The sequence below is a fragment of the Triticum urartu genome, chromosome 6 (genome assembly GCF_003073215.2).
Source record: "Triticum urartu cultivar G1812 chromosome 6, Tu2.1, whole genome shotgun sequence".
NCBI classification, from domain to species: Eukaryota; Viridiplantae; Streptophyta; class Magnoliopsida; order Poales; family Poaceae; genus Triticum; species Triticum urartu.
This window is the reverse complement of record NC_053027.1, coordinates 398520876-398538132: the sequence shown is the minus strand read 5'-3', so window position 1 is coordinate 398538132 and position 17257 is coordinate 398520876. Positions and strand designations below refer to the sequence as shown.

The window sequence follows — 17257 nt, the reverse complement described above, 5'->3', positions numbered from 1 at the left end:
GAATTTGAAGGTGAATCCAATTGGGTTGGAAAGAGCACGAAATCTAGTTTCCAACAAAAAAAGAATCACCCAATTCGGAGTCCGTATGAAAAAGTTGTTGGCGTTTTGAGTCAGGTATGTCTGTGCAGTCCGAATCTGAATCCAGAACGTGAGAGACTTGGACTCTATCTTCTCTTGGCCCAAAAGTGACGTGAGAGGACTTTTTGAACACAACCTAAACTTCTCCTTTTCCCTTGTCTTCATATGTGGATTGTACAAATGTCCCATACACCTGCAATTAGACAAAACACAAAAGTGTGTGAAGTATTTTTGTTCTGGATAACATAAATAGATTATTGAATAGTTTGCATTAGAAATCACCTGACAAATATGCATATATGCAATATTTTTGGTCGTATCCAAGGTAGTCATGTCCTCATCATTTTACCTCTCCAAACTCAGTATTGTGGATTCACCATCAGTTTGAAGGGGGGGGGGGTGTTAGAGTTATATTTATTCTGGCCTTTGGCCTCCCTCTGTTCATGTATATATGATGGCTTTAGCCTCCTGATAATACAAGTTGCATGTTTTCCTGACATGTATTTGCATTTGCACTTGACTACCTATTTACAATGATATAAATGCATTGGCATGCATGGGCTTAGACTCTGTTTTTGTGTCAACAAACTCCGCCCTACCTTAAATTCTATCTGTGCTTCGCTAAATGCATATGAAGATATTCTTTTAGGCCGCAAAGGCATTAAGACAATTCATGCCAAATCTATAGGTGCACAGCTATATCTCAACCAAACTTCCAGTTTTTCCACAGCTAACATCAGCTTTTTCAAAATTCACAGCACAACCAAACTCGCCGTTATGTTGTGTATTTGTTGGCTAACCCAGCATCGTTGGACTAAACACATCAAGATTAACATCCACGTATCAATAAGATTCAGATGATCTGTGGCATTAGCTACAAAAGGACAAAATACATCAGCAAAAAGCATGTTTACTTTAGAATATCGACGACACTACAGCTTCATTCCTTCTAATCCCAGAGAAGTAGAAGCTACACACTAAAATCTACAAATAACACACGCTCTCCTTTTTACCAATATATGATCGAAAATAATGTAATGGAACATTGATAATATACAAAACTACACCATTATATATCAATTACATCCGACACTAAAATAAACACAAACCATACCATGACAGTGCCAACACTTTAACATCGTGTAAATCATCTTTTTAGCTCAGCTCCAAATAGTACAGCAATCCACGAGGTCTCATGCATTTATGTTAAATACGTAATTACATGTATGGTGATCTGCACCTTTTTAGCTCGGTTCAAATGATACAGTCCGACAAGGTCATACTCTTATATTACCTCCGTCTCAAAAAGTTTGCCTTAGATTTATCTAGATACGGATGTATCTAACATAAACGTGTCTAAATACATTCATATCTAGACAAATCTAGGAAAGCTTTTTTTGGACGGAGGGAGTATTAAATATGTGATCACATCCATGGTGATCTGCACCAGATTGCACTTTGGGCATGAGAATCGCAATGGATTTCAACCACCGGAACACAAGTGGCATCGAAGCAGTCAAAATAATAATCATCCAAGCATCCCATGCTAACCAAAATCATGTACTCCTACTTTACAGGGCCCTCTTCACAACCCTTGCTTGGTTAGATCCAACCACATACATTTGACGCTAAAGCCCATCTATGTTTAATAAGATGTCAACTTGCAAACTAAAAGCATCTGGCACAAGAAAATATTTCGTAAGAATCCCAATCTGGCACAAAAAACTTATAATTCAGCACATTAAATAGCAACTCAAGTGGACTTGAAAGTCAAACCAGCTATAAGTTCAGGAGATAACACTGGGGTGCCAAAAGGAGCAAACATTATCACACAAGCGCTGATCATAATTAAAGTTAAAGTTGTACAAGAGTCCCCAAGCTCTTTTTAAGCAAACAGCACCATCTATATTAGTTGGCAAAGAACCTGAAGCAATGAGCCCAGATGATGCTGACGATATAAACACTCAGGTAGAACACAAAAAAAGGGTATCAACAATCCTAAGTTTCCACATATTATGCACATAATAATATGGAAGGACAAACTTCTTGACTACTTACATGATAAGTGGTGTTGAATTCACATCATCACATCAACCACATATTCAACTAGTAGAGAGGACAGCTTAGAAACTTAAAATTTACATGTTGCCTTTGGATTATCAGCTGAAACCATACCCAGATGACCTGTAAGAGACAAAAAAGGAGATAGAAAAGAGTGAACCTAGTGTCATCACCAAAATAGGTTACAGAGACACTAAAAATATGAAATTGCTACAGCAAAGAAGAAAAGGTTTGAAAGCCAAAAGTAGGTTCCATGAGGGCATTATTATGCCATCATGCTTAAAACCTCGTAAATTCAATAAAAAGGAATATTTTCCAAATAAGAAAATTTCTAATGATAAAATGCCAGGGGCATGTACATCAGCATTATTTACAAAACCACAAAATTGCTTCTATAGCCCAATTTATAAGCCTTTGTAAGATTATTTTTTTGAGAAAACGCATGAGCGTGCGTTTGATTTCATTGAAAAGAGAGAGTTGTAGTTACATTCCTCCTAGGAGGCGGATACAGCTTTCGAATTAATGGACATCCCATGTCTGGGGGTAATGGCTCTGAGCCCTAGTGCGCCTGCGCTTGCCCAAAGGGAGGCCTCTTCCTTGATCTTCGTTAGCAGGGCGTTCACCGATGGGCACGCTCCGTTGAAGACGCAGTCATTGCGGTGCTTCCATATCATCCAGGGGACAAGGAGGGTCATGGTACCCAGGCCCTTGCGCATGGGCGTTGGGGCGGATTGTCGTGCCGATTGCCACCAGTCCAGGAGTGAGGGCTCATTGTCTAGGGGGGCACACGGTATCCCCTCTGTCCAGAATATAAGGTGTATTAGTTTTTTTGGAAGTCAAACATGTGCATGTTATATTGTAGATATTGATGTGTTATTCTATAATCTTGGTCAAACATGAACTTTAACTTGCACAAAAACTTATGCACCTTATATTCTAAAATGAAGGGAATACCAAATTTGTGATATATTTGTCATTAAGAATTGTTAATTAACTGAGAGAAATATTAAGGCACACCAAACACTTTCCCCAGCCATCAGGATTAACAGCACGGCAGACCTAAGGCTTGTTTAGAAACAGCCATGTCTAATCACACCTCCTTTGGATGTCAATATTTGGGCTAGAAATCGATGAATTGGAATTGGCAGGAGCGAAAACCGCCGTTTGCATGTTTCCTGTCGACCACCGCCACCGTTAGTTCCTCTTTATCTCTGGTACACGTGAATCTCTCCCGGATTTCTGAATTTAGGGAAGGCTTAGTTTCAATGCCACTGATTCTTCGGCACCCAAACACTTCGACGCAATACCAACACCTTTCGAAATAAACCATGTTGTCATTTCCACAAAACCCAATTCAATTCGGACATCCAAACGGACCATTAATGAACTTAGCAGAACTACAACCTGACTCCCGGGTAATTCCAATGAGGAATAGGCCTCAAACACACATTTTCCCTCTAATTCTGAAAACCCTTTTTTCCTTTCCGCTTGACAATGTTGGTTCTGCATGTCCGCCACACAGAGGAATGTTTCAGGAGGCATCTTCACTACCGACATTATATCATCAGTGGTGCTTCAAAGATTGCTCATGAGGAGTTTGGTGACAACTACTAGGATGCGACCAAACATGCGACAAGGGAAGAAGAATAAATATCACCAAGACACCAGCATAGTTGTCCATAACATAGAAACATGAAAGGTGTAAGAACATAACAGCAACAAAAGTAGTCTCACCAATGGTTACTAAATAGACCGGCATGAACATAGGAACTGACTGATCAGAGTGCTAAAGGTGGTTTGAAGGTCCTGAGTTGGGATCGACAAGCCATGGTGTTTTGGAGATTGATCCGTTCTTCCTTGGGGCACCAGCATGGCCAAATGATGTTGATTGCAGCAATTCCTTATCAGTGCTAGCACTCACCCTCTGCAACAATGTAAGAAAGAAGAAAATTTAGAACCAAACAGTATAAACCAAACTTCTACCAGAAATTTATGTCAATGCCCTCCCTACAGGAATTCTCATCTCTGGACCACCACTACCACACACTTCGATCTCCTCCACCAGTAAGCCTCCCTCCAGTTCCTCCTGTATACTTGATCCAATCGACATGAGCTATGATTCCCGTCTCATTTTGGGCTCCATCACTCGTAAAACCCCCGCCATGCCAAAGTTCACCACCACCACTACTTCTGCTTGCGCCGTCACCACTCCGACCACCACCGACCCAATATGATCCCTACCAGCGGATATGTATTGTCGTCCTCGTCCCATTTTTGGCCTCTCCCAACCCCAACGGCAATTGCTTCAACGGCAAGCACAAAATTCTCCATGCCTGCACTAATTCCTCTGTTCTCTCTCAGACTCCCCACACACAGTAACGGTTGAAAATCGATGGCAATGGCAAAAATATATAAATGATTGAGAGAAGAGTATCATTTGCATAAATCTATACCAATTTAAAAAGAACAAGTTGCGGAGATCCAACATATCTCATACGTTCAAACGCACCTATTCAATGGTCTATGTTTCCCCAGTGTTTACCACTAAACAAGGTTAGCAACCTCCCCTAATTGATAGTATACCTAATATCAATGTCAGCACCAACCAATTAATTTATATTGCCTAATTTCAACGTGCAATTAAGATCTTGCCAAATGTTAGTGTAAATATTGCCAATTATTAGCGTGCATTGCACGTACACGATATTAATAAAACAACGGCATAATGAGAATTCGAGGACAGACTGTCATAAATTTCTCAATTTTAGTTTAGTAAACTACAATTCCTGTTTGTGAAACTTCATGAGAACTAAAAATTACTCTGACAAAAACTCTGTCGTGGATATTTCATCAGCATGAAACAGAAAAACATACCAATTTATCAGAATGTCGATTATTTGAACGGCTGTTCTCAGCAGTAGATCTTATTTGCATTCTGATTACTGGGCGTTGTTCTGCTTCAAGCTGACAAGAAGCTTCAGCTGCACGTAAACCACTAACTGAAAATTAAATGGAAACCATGATGTAGTTCCCAAACTACAAAAGGTGTTTAAGGGACAATACCAATATGATTCGAGAACCATATGTTGCAAGGTCAACAAATACACGTGATACTTCCAAGTTGCCAAAATATCAGGAAAACAAATCCCAATGTACATAGTGTGATAGCAATTACAAATTGTCATGACAAAAATGTCCATCTGTTTGCTGTGCAAAAATAGTTATTTTTTGTGTACACATATAGTTGCTATATTAGCCACTGATACCTTATGCATCACAATAGGCATATGTTAACTTCTTTACATACAATTGATACTCCATATTGTACATCCAAGATTTTTTTTTTTGAAAAAACTATCAGTGAGCATTCTAAAAGTAAAATGGAAATTCCAACTGATCATGAAAGATAAATACCATAGTTCCAAAAATGTGTATGAACATGACCGAGAAGTATTTTGCAAGGCATTTGACCAGCCAATATTTTAGGACTTCTTAATCAAGCATATAACTCACTACGGCAAGGAAAATTGTAGTGCTTATACAACAAAATTTCTACCTTGGTGTTTGTCCATATTCTTTGCAACCGGCTTGCTACTTACACCAGGATCTTGCTGTAATTGGCAGGACAGAGGGAGAGAGAGAAATCAGTGAAGGCGCTAAAATAGGGTTCACAAACACTCCCTCTTATTTTGGATCAGAGGGTAGAAGGATTTTCTATCAATAATTACCACAGAACTCGTTTAAGGTTCGATGGTGTAAAGTTCCCAAAAATCATGAAACAAATACTCAACATCACACCTATAATATAAGATGATCCAATGGTGGGACTGGGAAAATACAACTTTATGTGCCTTGGGCGAAAAAAACTAATAGTTGAGTCAGTAGCGAGTTCAAATGTTTGCTATTTTTGCCAAGGGCACAAAAACTCATATTTTCCCAATCGGTTCGTTGGATTCTGTTATATCACTCGAGTGATGTTCCCGTATTTGTTTCATATTTTTTGAGAACTTTTAAACCATTCAAAACTCAACGAGCCTTAACAGGTTCCCCAGAAAGCATTGATACAGACAATTTTACCTAGTTTTGTACTCCCTCCATTCCATATTAGTTGTCGCTCAAATGGATGTATCTAACACTGAAATACGTCTAGATACATCCGTTTCAGCGACAACTACTCCCTCCGTTCCTAAATATTTGTCTTTCTAGAGATTTCAGTAAGTGACTACATACGGAGCAAAATGAGTGAATCTACACTCTAAAATATGTCTATATACATCCGTATGTGGTAGTCCATTTGAAATCTCTAAAAAGACAAATATTTAGGAACAGAGGGAGTACTATGGAACGGAGGGAGTAGTTTAAGATGCATTAGTTTCTAACAATATTTCATCGTCATAAAAGAAAAATGAAGCACATTATACCTGTTGAGCCTTCACCTTCTGGGTTTGCTTACACTTCAACAACGTCCAGTCAAAGACATGATCGAATTGGTGCCCTGCAGCCGACGAAATAATTGAACAATCCTTGAACAATTGCATGCATATCGTAGAATATAATATAAAGATGACACAATAGTGCTCCTGAATGCTATACCTTCACGGTCCGACAGGTCTCTAAAGAGCCGTCGCAGAAAACCGTAGTCTGGCCGTTGATCAAATGTCAATGAATGGCAATAGTGGAAATAAGAAGCAAATTCCACAGGATGGGTTTTACACAAAACCTGTAACAAGAAAATCCATGAGAAGTCTCCAGCAATGGCTTTAAAAAGCAGAAAGACGTTTTACAAATCTAAAACATGTGAGCTTAAACAACCTCGATAGGTGTTGAAAGCTTCTTCTCACTTATTTTGTCATATTTCTGCTTCTTTGTGGCAGCTTTTAAACCCTGCCAAGGAAGACTGGAGAAAACATATACGAAGTTACAGAGATCATATATAAGGAAAAATCAGTAGTCGCTCTTCTCCTAATAACGACACGGATTGGGTGTGTGTTTGACAAAAGTACAGGAGGTATGTCAAAATAACGATCAAATAACAAAAATGGTAATACAGTGCATACGTACACACACGTGCGCGTGTGCACACACACACACATACGTACAATACATACATGCATACAACCAGGTGTATTTACACCCATGTCTTTCATACATTTTAGGTAGAGGTACGCATAGTACAAGGGGAAGCCTTGGCACAGCGGTAAAGCTGTTACCTTGTTCGAGCCCTCAAAATAGCCACTTGCAGAATTGTAGGAAAGGGCTGCGTACAAAAGACCCGAAGTGGTCGGACCCTTCCCTGGACCCTGCTCAAGCGGGAGCTATGGGCACTGGGCTGCCCTTTTTTTATATGTACGCATAGTATGTGGCATACAAGAACACTTTTGGTAGTATATATACAACTTTTTAGGTAGTATATGTACCATTTCTTTAGTACTAGCACAAATGCCCGTGCGTTGCAACGGGAGAGAAAATTGATGCATCGCTTGTGCTCGTGCGTTTCAACAAGAGAGAAAACTGGGCTATAATTAAATTGAGAATCATATATGCAAACATAAAACATATGTTTCATATGAAGAAAACACCGGTTCATGAAAATGTACACCAGCGCAGTACAATAATATCAAAATGGTTTATCAAGAATTCAAAACAACGTACTATGATAAAATAGTGGAATCCTAGAATCCCAATGCGTAGCACAGTAGAACCCTAAGCCCAGGGTGCGGCCAACTTTGGCGGTTCCGCCGTCCGAGCATTGATAGTGTTTGTTTTAGAACTGCTGGTGGCGCCGCAATTAGCATCTCTTAGCAATTTTTCCATCGAGACACTTTTTTTCATCACTTATGATCTGTTGGAGGTGTATTTTAGCCTCAAGTGAGGAAAGAATGCAGTTTCTTAGCCCAGCTATGCTTTTAGGGCTGCCGTTGAAGATATAACCAATTTTAGGGCCATGCTTATAACATTATCTTAGGCCTCGTCTCTTTAGGTATTTTATTATTGTACCTATCCATGCAGGCATGCAACACAAAGTATGTTGAATATAATTTAAGGCATCGTGCAACATGCATTCCTTTGATTACGATGAATCCGCTTAATTTGGCCACACCGTGCCAAAAAGTGCTTGCAGCTACCGGGCTCCATGGCTCTTGATATTTGAAATTTTTGAAGAACATACTTCGGTTGCTAAAAAAATCTTAAATCAAATACGTGAATACAAACACACATTCCTAAGGCCCGGTACAAATCTGAAAAAGAAATACTTTTTATTTTGAGAAATACAAAAAAGAGAAATTTCTGACAAAAATGGCACCTCTTTTCTCTTATACATTGTCAGAAATTTGTTTTTATTTCTATAGCCCAAAACAAAGCGAGATTTATACCAAAACTTGCCACGGGCATTGGGAATGTGTATATGTACCCTCAGGAAAAATTTCATATTTTTCTAAACCTCCAAAACACGAATTTCAAAATGTTTAAATATATAGAGCAACGGCCTTCTTCCTACCGTGCGCTCTTCTTCATAATTCTTCCTAGTTCCCTATATGGACGAATCCATTTAATTTGCCTGCACCATGCGACAGCCTTCCTAATTGCTTTAATCATGGGTGAATGCCTTAATTTATGGATGCCATATCTTAAAAAATAAAATCGGACGCCATATGCAGGAGCCTTCCTTCCTTTTCTTCATATTTCTCGTGGGTTGGCCCACTTAACCCCTAAGGCCCAGCGCCCCCACTACTCACTCTAACCCTAGCCCGATCCCCCAGCCTCCCGATCCCATCTCCTCCTAGCGCCATCACAAACGGAGGGGCAGTGCCCAACACGCCTCGATCCCGCTCGCCGCCACCCTCGGGCGTTCGTCACTCCGGCGAGGCCGCCACCCCTCCGACCTCCACCATCATCTGTTCGCTGCCTCCTTTCTTCCATGCTCGTCCTCTTCTCGTTCTTCGCCCGGACGCGCACCTCCTGCTGCCTCTGCCCATGGGGCCGCTGCACGGCTCGGCCCCGTCCGACATCACCCCTCCGACCTCCACCATCATCCGTTCGCTGCCTCCTTTCTTCCATGCTCATCCTCTTCTCGTTCTTCGCCGTTCTTCGCCCGGACGCGCACCTCCTGCTGCCTCTGCCCATGGGGCCGCTGCACGGCTCGGCCCCGTCCGACATCACACCAGCGCCCTGTCCGTCTCTTTTCGTCAGACATGAACTCGGCTGCACCTCGACACCCGCCTCTTGCTGTGTCACGCGACCACCATGGCCAATTTCTGCTCGCCCAAGCACCACGTTGGCTTGATCTGGATCACGGGTTGAATAATAAAAATGCAAGGACCTTTTTGTAAAAACAGAACGTTTTCTCACATACTAACTTAAAATAGAACTGCGGTTTGATTACTCAAGATCACAGGGACCTTTATGTAAAAACGCCACGATGGTGAACCCGAGAGACTCAACCCGTGCTTTATTATTAGGGAGAGATTCTTTAGTATATACTGCTGTATACATACAAATATGCAGGTATTTCCAACATATACCAAAATTATGGACTCACTTCCAATTTTTTTCATGTAGCTTGCTTTGGAAATCTAAGATATAACATACTCAAAATGGTAAGGCAACTCCAACGCCATGCATCAAAGTGCCCGTAAACGTCCGGGACGCGGTCCTAACACTATAGGCCATCCAACATCGTGCACCAAACGTCTGAAATCCCACAAACCGAAAGCAAAGCTGGGGAAGGTTTGCGGGCGTCCGGACCTCCGCCACGTAGGCCTCTGACACCCCCGGCCCACACAAAACCCTCTCTCTCTCGTTCTGCTCCAACCGCCACTATGCTCTTCGCGCCACATTCATGCCAGTCCATAGCGGACATGACCTGTCACTGCCACATGTCAATCACTCCATGTGCGCTCACTCTCCTCACCACGTTAATGTCGGTTCAAAGCGGACGTGACCAGGCATGACAACAGGACGGCATCCTACCGCATTCAAGTTGGTCGTCCGCCTACCCAGCATTGACACCGGCGTGGCAAACAAGAAACCAACTCCAGGCGAACGCATTCAAGCCGCCGCTCTGTCGGCCACAACACAAACTGCATCACGTCCAAGCCCCATCGCCGCCGTCTGAGCCGCCGAAACACCGCCTCTTCCCTTCTTCCTTCTTCGACCTTCGCGAGCAATGGCCGGGACCCGGCGTGTGTGGTGTAAGACACTCTCGACGCAGCGTCGTGACAAAATCAAAACCGAGATGGACGCATGGCGTCCTTAGCACGCGGCCAACATTATGGCGGGAGAGCCTTCGAGCTCTCCTGAGGAGCTCGGATGAGGACATGGCGATGAAGGAGGCAAAGGAGGAGGAGCAGTCGCCCGCGCCGGTAGCTGGGTTAACCATGGAGCAAGCGGAGGAGCACTGCAGTCGCGTCATGGCAGAGCCAATGGAGCAGGCGCCGCCGATGTCCGCGTTCCGGATGCTGCAGGAGGAGCAGCAGTACAACCTGCTGCTCCTCTCAAAGCACCAGTTGGCGGCCAGATTGAGGGCGAGCAGGTGTCCAATCAGTTGTCGCAACCATGGTCGTGAAGGATCCAGGCTTCGTGGACATGCAACGAGTGGTTCTCGAATCCATGTGCAGCGCCTACACCATCTGACACGAGCGGTGGCACCTCCGCGTCATGGAGGCAGAGCGCGACCGCCTCTTCAACCAGATCGCGGCGGAGGCGGCACAGGCAGTGGCAGACGCGACCGATACCAACATCAGCAGCTCCACGTCGTTCGCGCCGCACCGCAACAACCGCGAGGCCGGACTGTCTGGCTCAATGATCAATCTCACCTCTACCGGCGACATGGAAGGCCGGGCGGACTCTAGCAAAGAGTAGTGCGTGGGACACCTGCCCACGGCCGACAAAGAGTAGACTAGGGTCAGATCCTTTTGCTATGTAAAAGAATCCAACTATTAAATGAAAACTAGTGTCCGCTATTTTATTTGGTGCGCCAGGTTGGATGGTCATCCCCTATCCGCTGTTTACGGACGTTTGGTGTGTCCGTTTTGGTGCACGGCATTCAAGTTACCCTTTTTTGCAGGAAATTGTGAGAGCTTTATTCAAACACAAAAGCATTCAAGTTGCCCTTAAGTAGTATATATATACTACCACATGGTAGTATATGAGACATGGGTGCAACCACACCCGGTAGTAGGATGTATTTTTGGCAAACACATACGGTCGTTGGTTTTGGTGTTGCAAGGGGCTACGGTGACTCAACCACAAAATGACATAGTCCTAATAGATGAATTCAGTTTTAAAAATAATAGATTGAACAAAGAACTCGGTACCACATATATTAAACTATCTTAATTTTGCGTTCGAATTTATCTTTTATTTGTTTGGCATCCTGGCATTACATATGTGGTCTTGGTATGTTTAAATCAACATCAAAACAAACCGATAATGATGACAACACAGGGATCAGATGTAGATAGGCCTACATTGCTACTTAATAGCAACACATGGTTCACAATAATGAACATGAATGCATTCCAGATGTATAGGCCTACATTGCTACGTAACACAAAGATTTCAATAACGAAAATGGCTACAATTGCAGATATCTTTTACTCGGTGATGTACATATAATTTGTCCACAGAACAATCATACCTTCCCCTTAGAAAATACAAGAGAACATATCCAATGGACTCCAGATCATCCCTTCGGCTTTGCTCTGGTATGTGGTAACAACACTAATTTAGTGATACATGTCAAAAGATAGCAACAAAAAACATTTATGGTAGTGTCCCAGCAAAATAATGAGGCCAGCATTCAGGCATCTAAATTAGTAGTATATACAGAAATAAAAGGCCATAGTGCTCACCAATCCCAAGATGAGTGTTGCAGCTTGCATAGCGAGCTGTGCCAGTCAAATTTTTATTTTCTCTGAAAAATGTGAGTATGTTACGAATACTCAGACAACACATGGAATACCACAAAAAAATGAGAAGATCAAATAAACAAGAAAAGCAAATGCATGATAGTTCTACATGTATTTTGGTTCTAAATTATTACTAATTCACCTATAGGGTATATGGCGATTCGTGGTTGAGTCACGGTATCTCTTGGCAAGTCCGAAGTCAATGATGTAGACCTAGGAGTTGGACCATAAGTTAAACATAATGAATATATATGGCATAACTATCAGCGGCCAGCTTGTACAGACCTGGTTAGCTTTCCGACCAAGGCCCATAAGAAAGTTGTCGGGCTTGATGTCCCTGTGCAAGTACCCCTTAGAATGCAAAAACTCTATTCTTGTTATCTACAGTGGTAAATAAGTAATCAGCCATAGCCAAAGAACTATGACAAAATCAAATCCAGACAACATATACAAACTCCACTTCAAAAATCAGTGTATGAATATATAGAACGTAAAGTAAAAAATAGTTGCAATCAAGCATGGTTTCAACATGAAAAAAAAAGGCGGAGCAATAAAACATAACCATGAAAGAAAAATTGCAAGATAACCAAATGTTTGTTGAGGTAAACTGTACACCTGATCTCGAAGTAGACTAACAACTTGTTTCAAAAAAGCGATGCCTAGCCTTTATCTTTTGTTGCAGATTTTCATCTTAAGTATGAGCTACAGATAAGAGCACTATAAACAAGTCACAGACAGAACTCAGCAGAAAAAATTGAAAACAATCACAGCTGCAACACCGACTAACCACTAGGAAAAAGAACAAAGAGAAGAAAGCTGTGTATGAGCTACAGAGTAAAACCCTTATCAACAAGTCAGAGACAGAACACAATAGAAGAATTCGAAAACAATCACAATGTATCACCGATTCACCACTAGGAAACAGAAAAAAAGACATGAAGACTGTTTTTTCTTATTACCATCTGATCTGCCAACATCAAAACTGTCTTCAGTGAGAATCTCCGGCCACAATAAACAAACAGATCCTCAAGGCTTGGCCCAAGCAAATCAATAACAAGAACATTTTCTTCGCCATCAATGCCACACCATTTTATGTTTGCAATACCAGCTACAGCAATCCACGAGTACCAGAAGTTACCACCTTAGCTACGGTTCAGCAGTCGATGCAATAAGAAAATAATCACGGTTTAAACACATACTCCCTCCCTGAAGAGCATTATACAGTTTGGCCTCGTATAACAATTGGGGATGGTTGGTTTTGCTGTTTTCCTGAACAAAGCAATGAACATAAATCAGAAGACAGTGGGACTGCAAAAACCAAATAAATGCTATTGAACTTTTTTATCAACATAAAATGGGAGTCTTTTATCAATGCAAATCGCTTCAAGTTATAAAATGTTACAAAATTATTTCATTGCTTGCTTCTATATCTAACTTCTAGTATAGAATTATGAAGAAATTATTGTGTTTAGGATCAAGCCAGAAATAAAAGTGGGAAAAAACAAGATATGGAGCAGGCAAACCCAAGAGTGTCCATGTTAGAACAAGTTCTCTCACCAGGATACACTCACTGTTCCTCTCATACACACATGCACACATGGAACTAGTATGAAGCTCTGTAGGATTATATCATTAGCAACAAGCTTATATAGCAAAGGATGGCATGCATCAATATTTATAGCCTGAACAAACCGATCTTACTACCATCTACTGACTTAATAGCTAAGCCAGGACAGATCTTTTATTGGTTTCTGGGTCCTACTGCCATCTATCTACCTCAAAGTCAAATCAGATTTTGCTTCTCACTTCTGCCTGTTGCACTGGATGGATGTCTGTACTTCTAGCTGCTGCTCCTTGCTGACATGAAAACCTCATGCATAGCTAGCTAATTTTGCATGCCATACAGCATCCAGATAACTGATCATGACAAGATTAATACTAACAGTTAATTATGTGACTTCAGAATGGCCTTGGGAATAAGATAGACGTATTTTACTCAAAATAGAACCTATGACACAACAATACATTGCAGAGAACATGAACAGAACATGAGATACGCCACTATTCATTTGAGAAAACATGAAAAAAAAAGATGAGAGATTTGCCACTACTTATTAGAGAAAACATGAACAGAAGATGAGAGATACACCACTACCTGAACCCAGACAACAACTCAAAATCACACCAGACCATGAGCATGTTTGTTCTATAAAAGGTGCTTTGGGCGTGTTTGGTTCCCTGTGTTGCATCTGGCTCACACCCACCATGCAAAATACAGTTTGTTTCGTAGGCTGCACGTATACCTGGGCCTGGCCCAATTGATGCAAAAAGGGTCTCCGAGCCAGGCTGAGCGGAAACGCAAGTTTTGGTCGTTTCCCGGATCCAGGCTCGCGTTTGCATCCGCGCGTGCAGCGAGACTCGTCTCGCAATCTCGCCCCCCACGCGATTTGTCCGCCACTCTTCCACAGCCCCCCTCTCTTCTGCGATGCCGCTAGATCCACCGCACCATTGCCTCTGCCCTTGCCGCCGGCATGGCTCCTCACCACCGAGGTAGAGCTTCTCCTCCTTCCCTCCCTTTCCCTCCTGTTCCCGTGCTTCTCCTCCCCCCTCCCTCTCCCTCGTGCCCCCATCTATGTCTTCTCTATCCAGCCCCCATCCACCGGAGCAAGGCCTGCTTCGGCCACCCCATCCACCGGAGCAGGGTGGGTGTGAGCCAGAGGTGCCAGGACGTCTGTCGTGCTGCATCAAATAAGAAGCAGCAACAGGTTGTGTCGCAGCCATGAAGAAGCTTGCGTCCAATCCAAGAAGCAGCAGGAGCGGAGCTGACGTGCCCATCCAAGAAAGAAGCAGCCAACGAGGCTCCACCGGACCTAGATAATATAACCGTTTGAGGAATTTTTGATAAATAAATTGAAACTTGAGTTTTGGTTCAGATTTCAGATAAGATTTATTTTGAGGAATTTCTAATGCAGTCTACCAAACAACATCTCTCATGCACGCATACCGTACATTTCACCAAACACTCATCTCAGCTCATCCTTGCATCATCTCAACCAGGCTAGACTCAGCCAGGATCCTCCATGCGATGCAGGCTATAGCCACCTGGGCAACCAAACACGCCCTTTATGCGCCACTACTTATTCGAGAAAACATGAACAGAAGATGAGAGATACACCACTACCTGAACCCAGACAACAACTCAAAATCACACCAAACCATGAGCATGTTTGTTCTATAAAAGGTGCTCTATGCGGTACCTAGCCACTGGACAGGAGGGAACTGCCACAACTTTGGTTGTGCGCCCTCCACTGGAGCCTAGCCCAGTGCACGTAAAGCAGAGGAAGAGGCAGCAACAATAATAGAAACCAAGCAGAGAAACTTGTGAATTGGGAGTGAACCTTAAATATAAGCAGATGATATGGCCCGTCCAGCCCAGGAAAAAAATATAAGGACAGCAAGTGTATTATCATGATCTAGAGCTGTTTCATCACATGTAAAGGCCAATTTGTGCTTATTAACGGAACATTTATATGTTGGTTGCTGTATTAAATGATCCCTGTCCCTGACAGTAACACAACACTTTCCTCTTTTATGCTGTTATTATAGTTCAAAGCAACGCAGTATCTGCATAATCACTGAATAGACCACTATGGCGGGAACAGTTAGTTCGAACCATAACACCATTCCCATTTCAAAATATTACTGTGTACTTGTGTTGCAGAAGCATCAAGCAAGTCACAAAACAGCGCACCCTTCCTTCTAGGCAGAAACAACCCATAACCATGTGAATCCATGAAGTAACTGAAATAGATGTGTAATAAGTGCTACTTAACCCAAAAAAAAAACTTGAACGTTCTGTATACAAAGCATATAAAAATAAACACAAGGAACTATCTCCAAAAAGAAAACCAACCAGCAAGGAACAAGTTCTAAGTTTCTAACCCATCAATCTTAGCATAAACTTGAACTGAAAATTAACACTCCTATATCAGGGCATTTCTAACATGCACAGCAATGCGCCGGTTAAAATATATATCTGAGGAGCCCAACGGCTACATCTTCACGCAACTAGTGGCAATAGACGCCGCATAATCCAAACGGATTGAAGAAAATACAAAGCAAGCGAGGGAGGAGGAGCTCACGATCTTGACGGCTACAATCTCGTACGTGTCGACATGCGTGGCTGCAGACAGGAGCGAGATGACACCAAACCCCATCAGATCCATTAATTAATCCAACCACGGAGAAGGAAATCGAAGGATAAGGAATCAAGATCGAACCGAGATATATCTCCCCGAAGGAGCCGCTCCCGATCTTGCGGCCCAGCTTGTACTTGCTACCGACGATCCGATCCATGCTCGCTCGGGGACGCGTAGGCTAGGAAGCTAGGGTTTGGAGTTTGGGTGGTAGGAGTGGGGCAAAGAAGCGGCTGAAGCTTCTATAAGGTCAGACAGGGTTAGGCCACCTCTTACCGGCTGGAGTTCTTTTTGGCCGCAGCTTAAAACAACTCCAACAGTTCCGCTGTTCAGGGTAAGTTGAAGAAAAGAATCAACTTAAAAAAATCCGGTAAATTAGTCTCAATCTCTCGTCTCATGTTTACCAGAAATATCTTTCACATAACAGGCTAGAAAGGGTAACTTCAATTGGCCGACCCAAACGAAGAAAATCATTTGGGTCGTACCAGACGGGACGAACCCTTTACTTCGCTATGTCATTTCTATCAATAATGATAATTTGGCACATTTTCATCAAACGTAGCAAATATATTTATCTAAAAAAATCTAGCATTTTTTTCCATTTAAACAAATAAAGAGGCTGCCCAACTCGCGTCCAAGAGGCTCCCTCGATTTGAAGCTTCGTTGGCCGTTTGATCTGGGTGAAATTGTTCTTCAACTTCATCTCGTTCGTTCGATCTTCGTTGTTATTTTTCTCACCGCGTGGTTGTTTCCAGGACCAATGGCCGATGGGCTCGTGCCTTGTGTACAGTAGATGATACTCCGCACGTTGTTGCGGGAATATTTGCAATACATTTCGATATATGTGTTTTCTATGGAACGTGAATAGTGATACTACGTAAACTAAAATTGCAAATCCATAAGCTTTATTGTGTTTGATTAATGTATTGTAAAATATCTAATATATGCTTGCATGTTGAGGTGGACATTTTCATGTGCATGAATGCATGTTGTGGTGGGCCTTTTGTGATG

At 42.4% G+C, this 17257-nt stretch overlaps 1 protein-coding gene across 4 annotated transcripts; it reads right to left on the bottom strand.

Annotated features, from left to right (window-relative positions):
• Positions 1 to 1209: 1209 nt before the first annotated feature.
• LOC125513743 (casein kinase 1-like protein 3) lies at positions 1210 to 16560 on the bottom strand. Of its 4 annotated transcripts, XM_048678933.1 has the most exons (16): positions 16331 to 16559; positions 16193 to 16233; positions 13250 to 13319; positions 13010 to 13158; positions 12336 to 12431; positions 12193 to 12263; positions 11994 to 12055; positions 11780 to 11843; positions 6952 to 7036; positions 6733 to 6859; positions 6561 to 6634; positions 5696 to 5750; positions 5014 to 5138; positions 3874 to 4063; positions 2137 to 2262; positions 1210 to 1756 (listed from the first exon to the last, which is right to left on the bottom strand). In XM_048678933.1, exons 1-14 carry the CDS (start codon positions 16404 to 16406, stop codon positions 3926 to 3928), a joined length of 1233 nt encoding a protein of 410 aa, XP_048534890.1. In that variant the 5' UTR covers positions 16407 to 16559; the 3' UTR covers positions 1210 to 1756; positions 2137 to 2262; positions 3874 to 3925. The 4 variants fall into 4 exon arrangements, with proteins under 4 accessions (XP_048534890.1, XP_048534889.1, XP_048534892.1 ...); XM_048678932.1 differs by lacking the exon at positions 1210 to 1756 and having other exon boundaries at positions 1880 to 2262; XM_048678935.1 differs by lacking the exon at positions 1210 to 1756 and having other exon boundaries at positions 1880 to 2262; positions 5014 to 5120.
• Between the last annotated feature and the right edge of the window lie 697 nt (positions 16561 to 17257).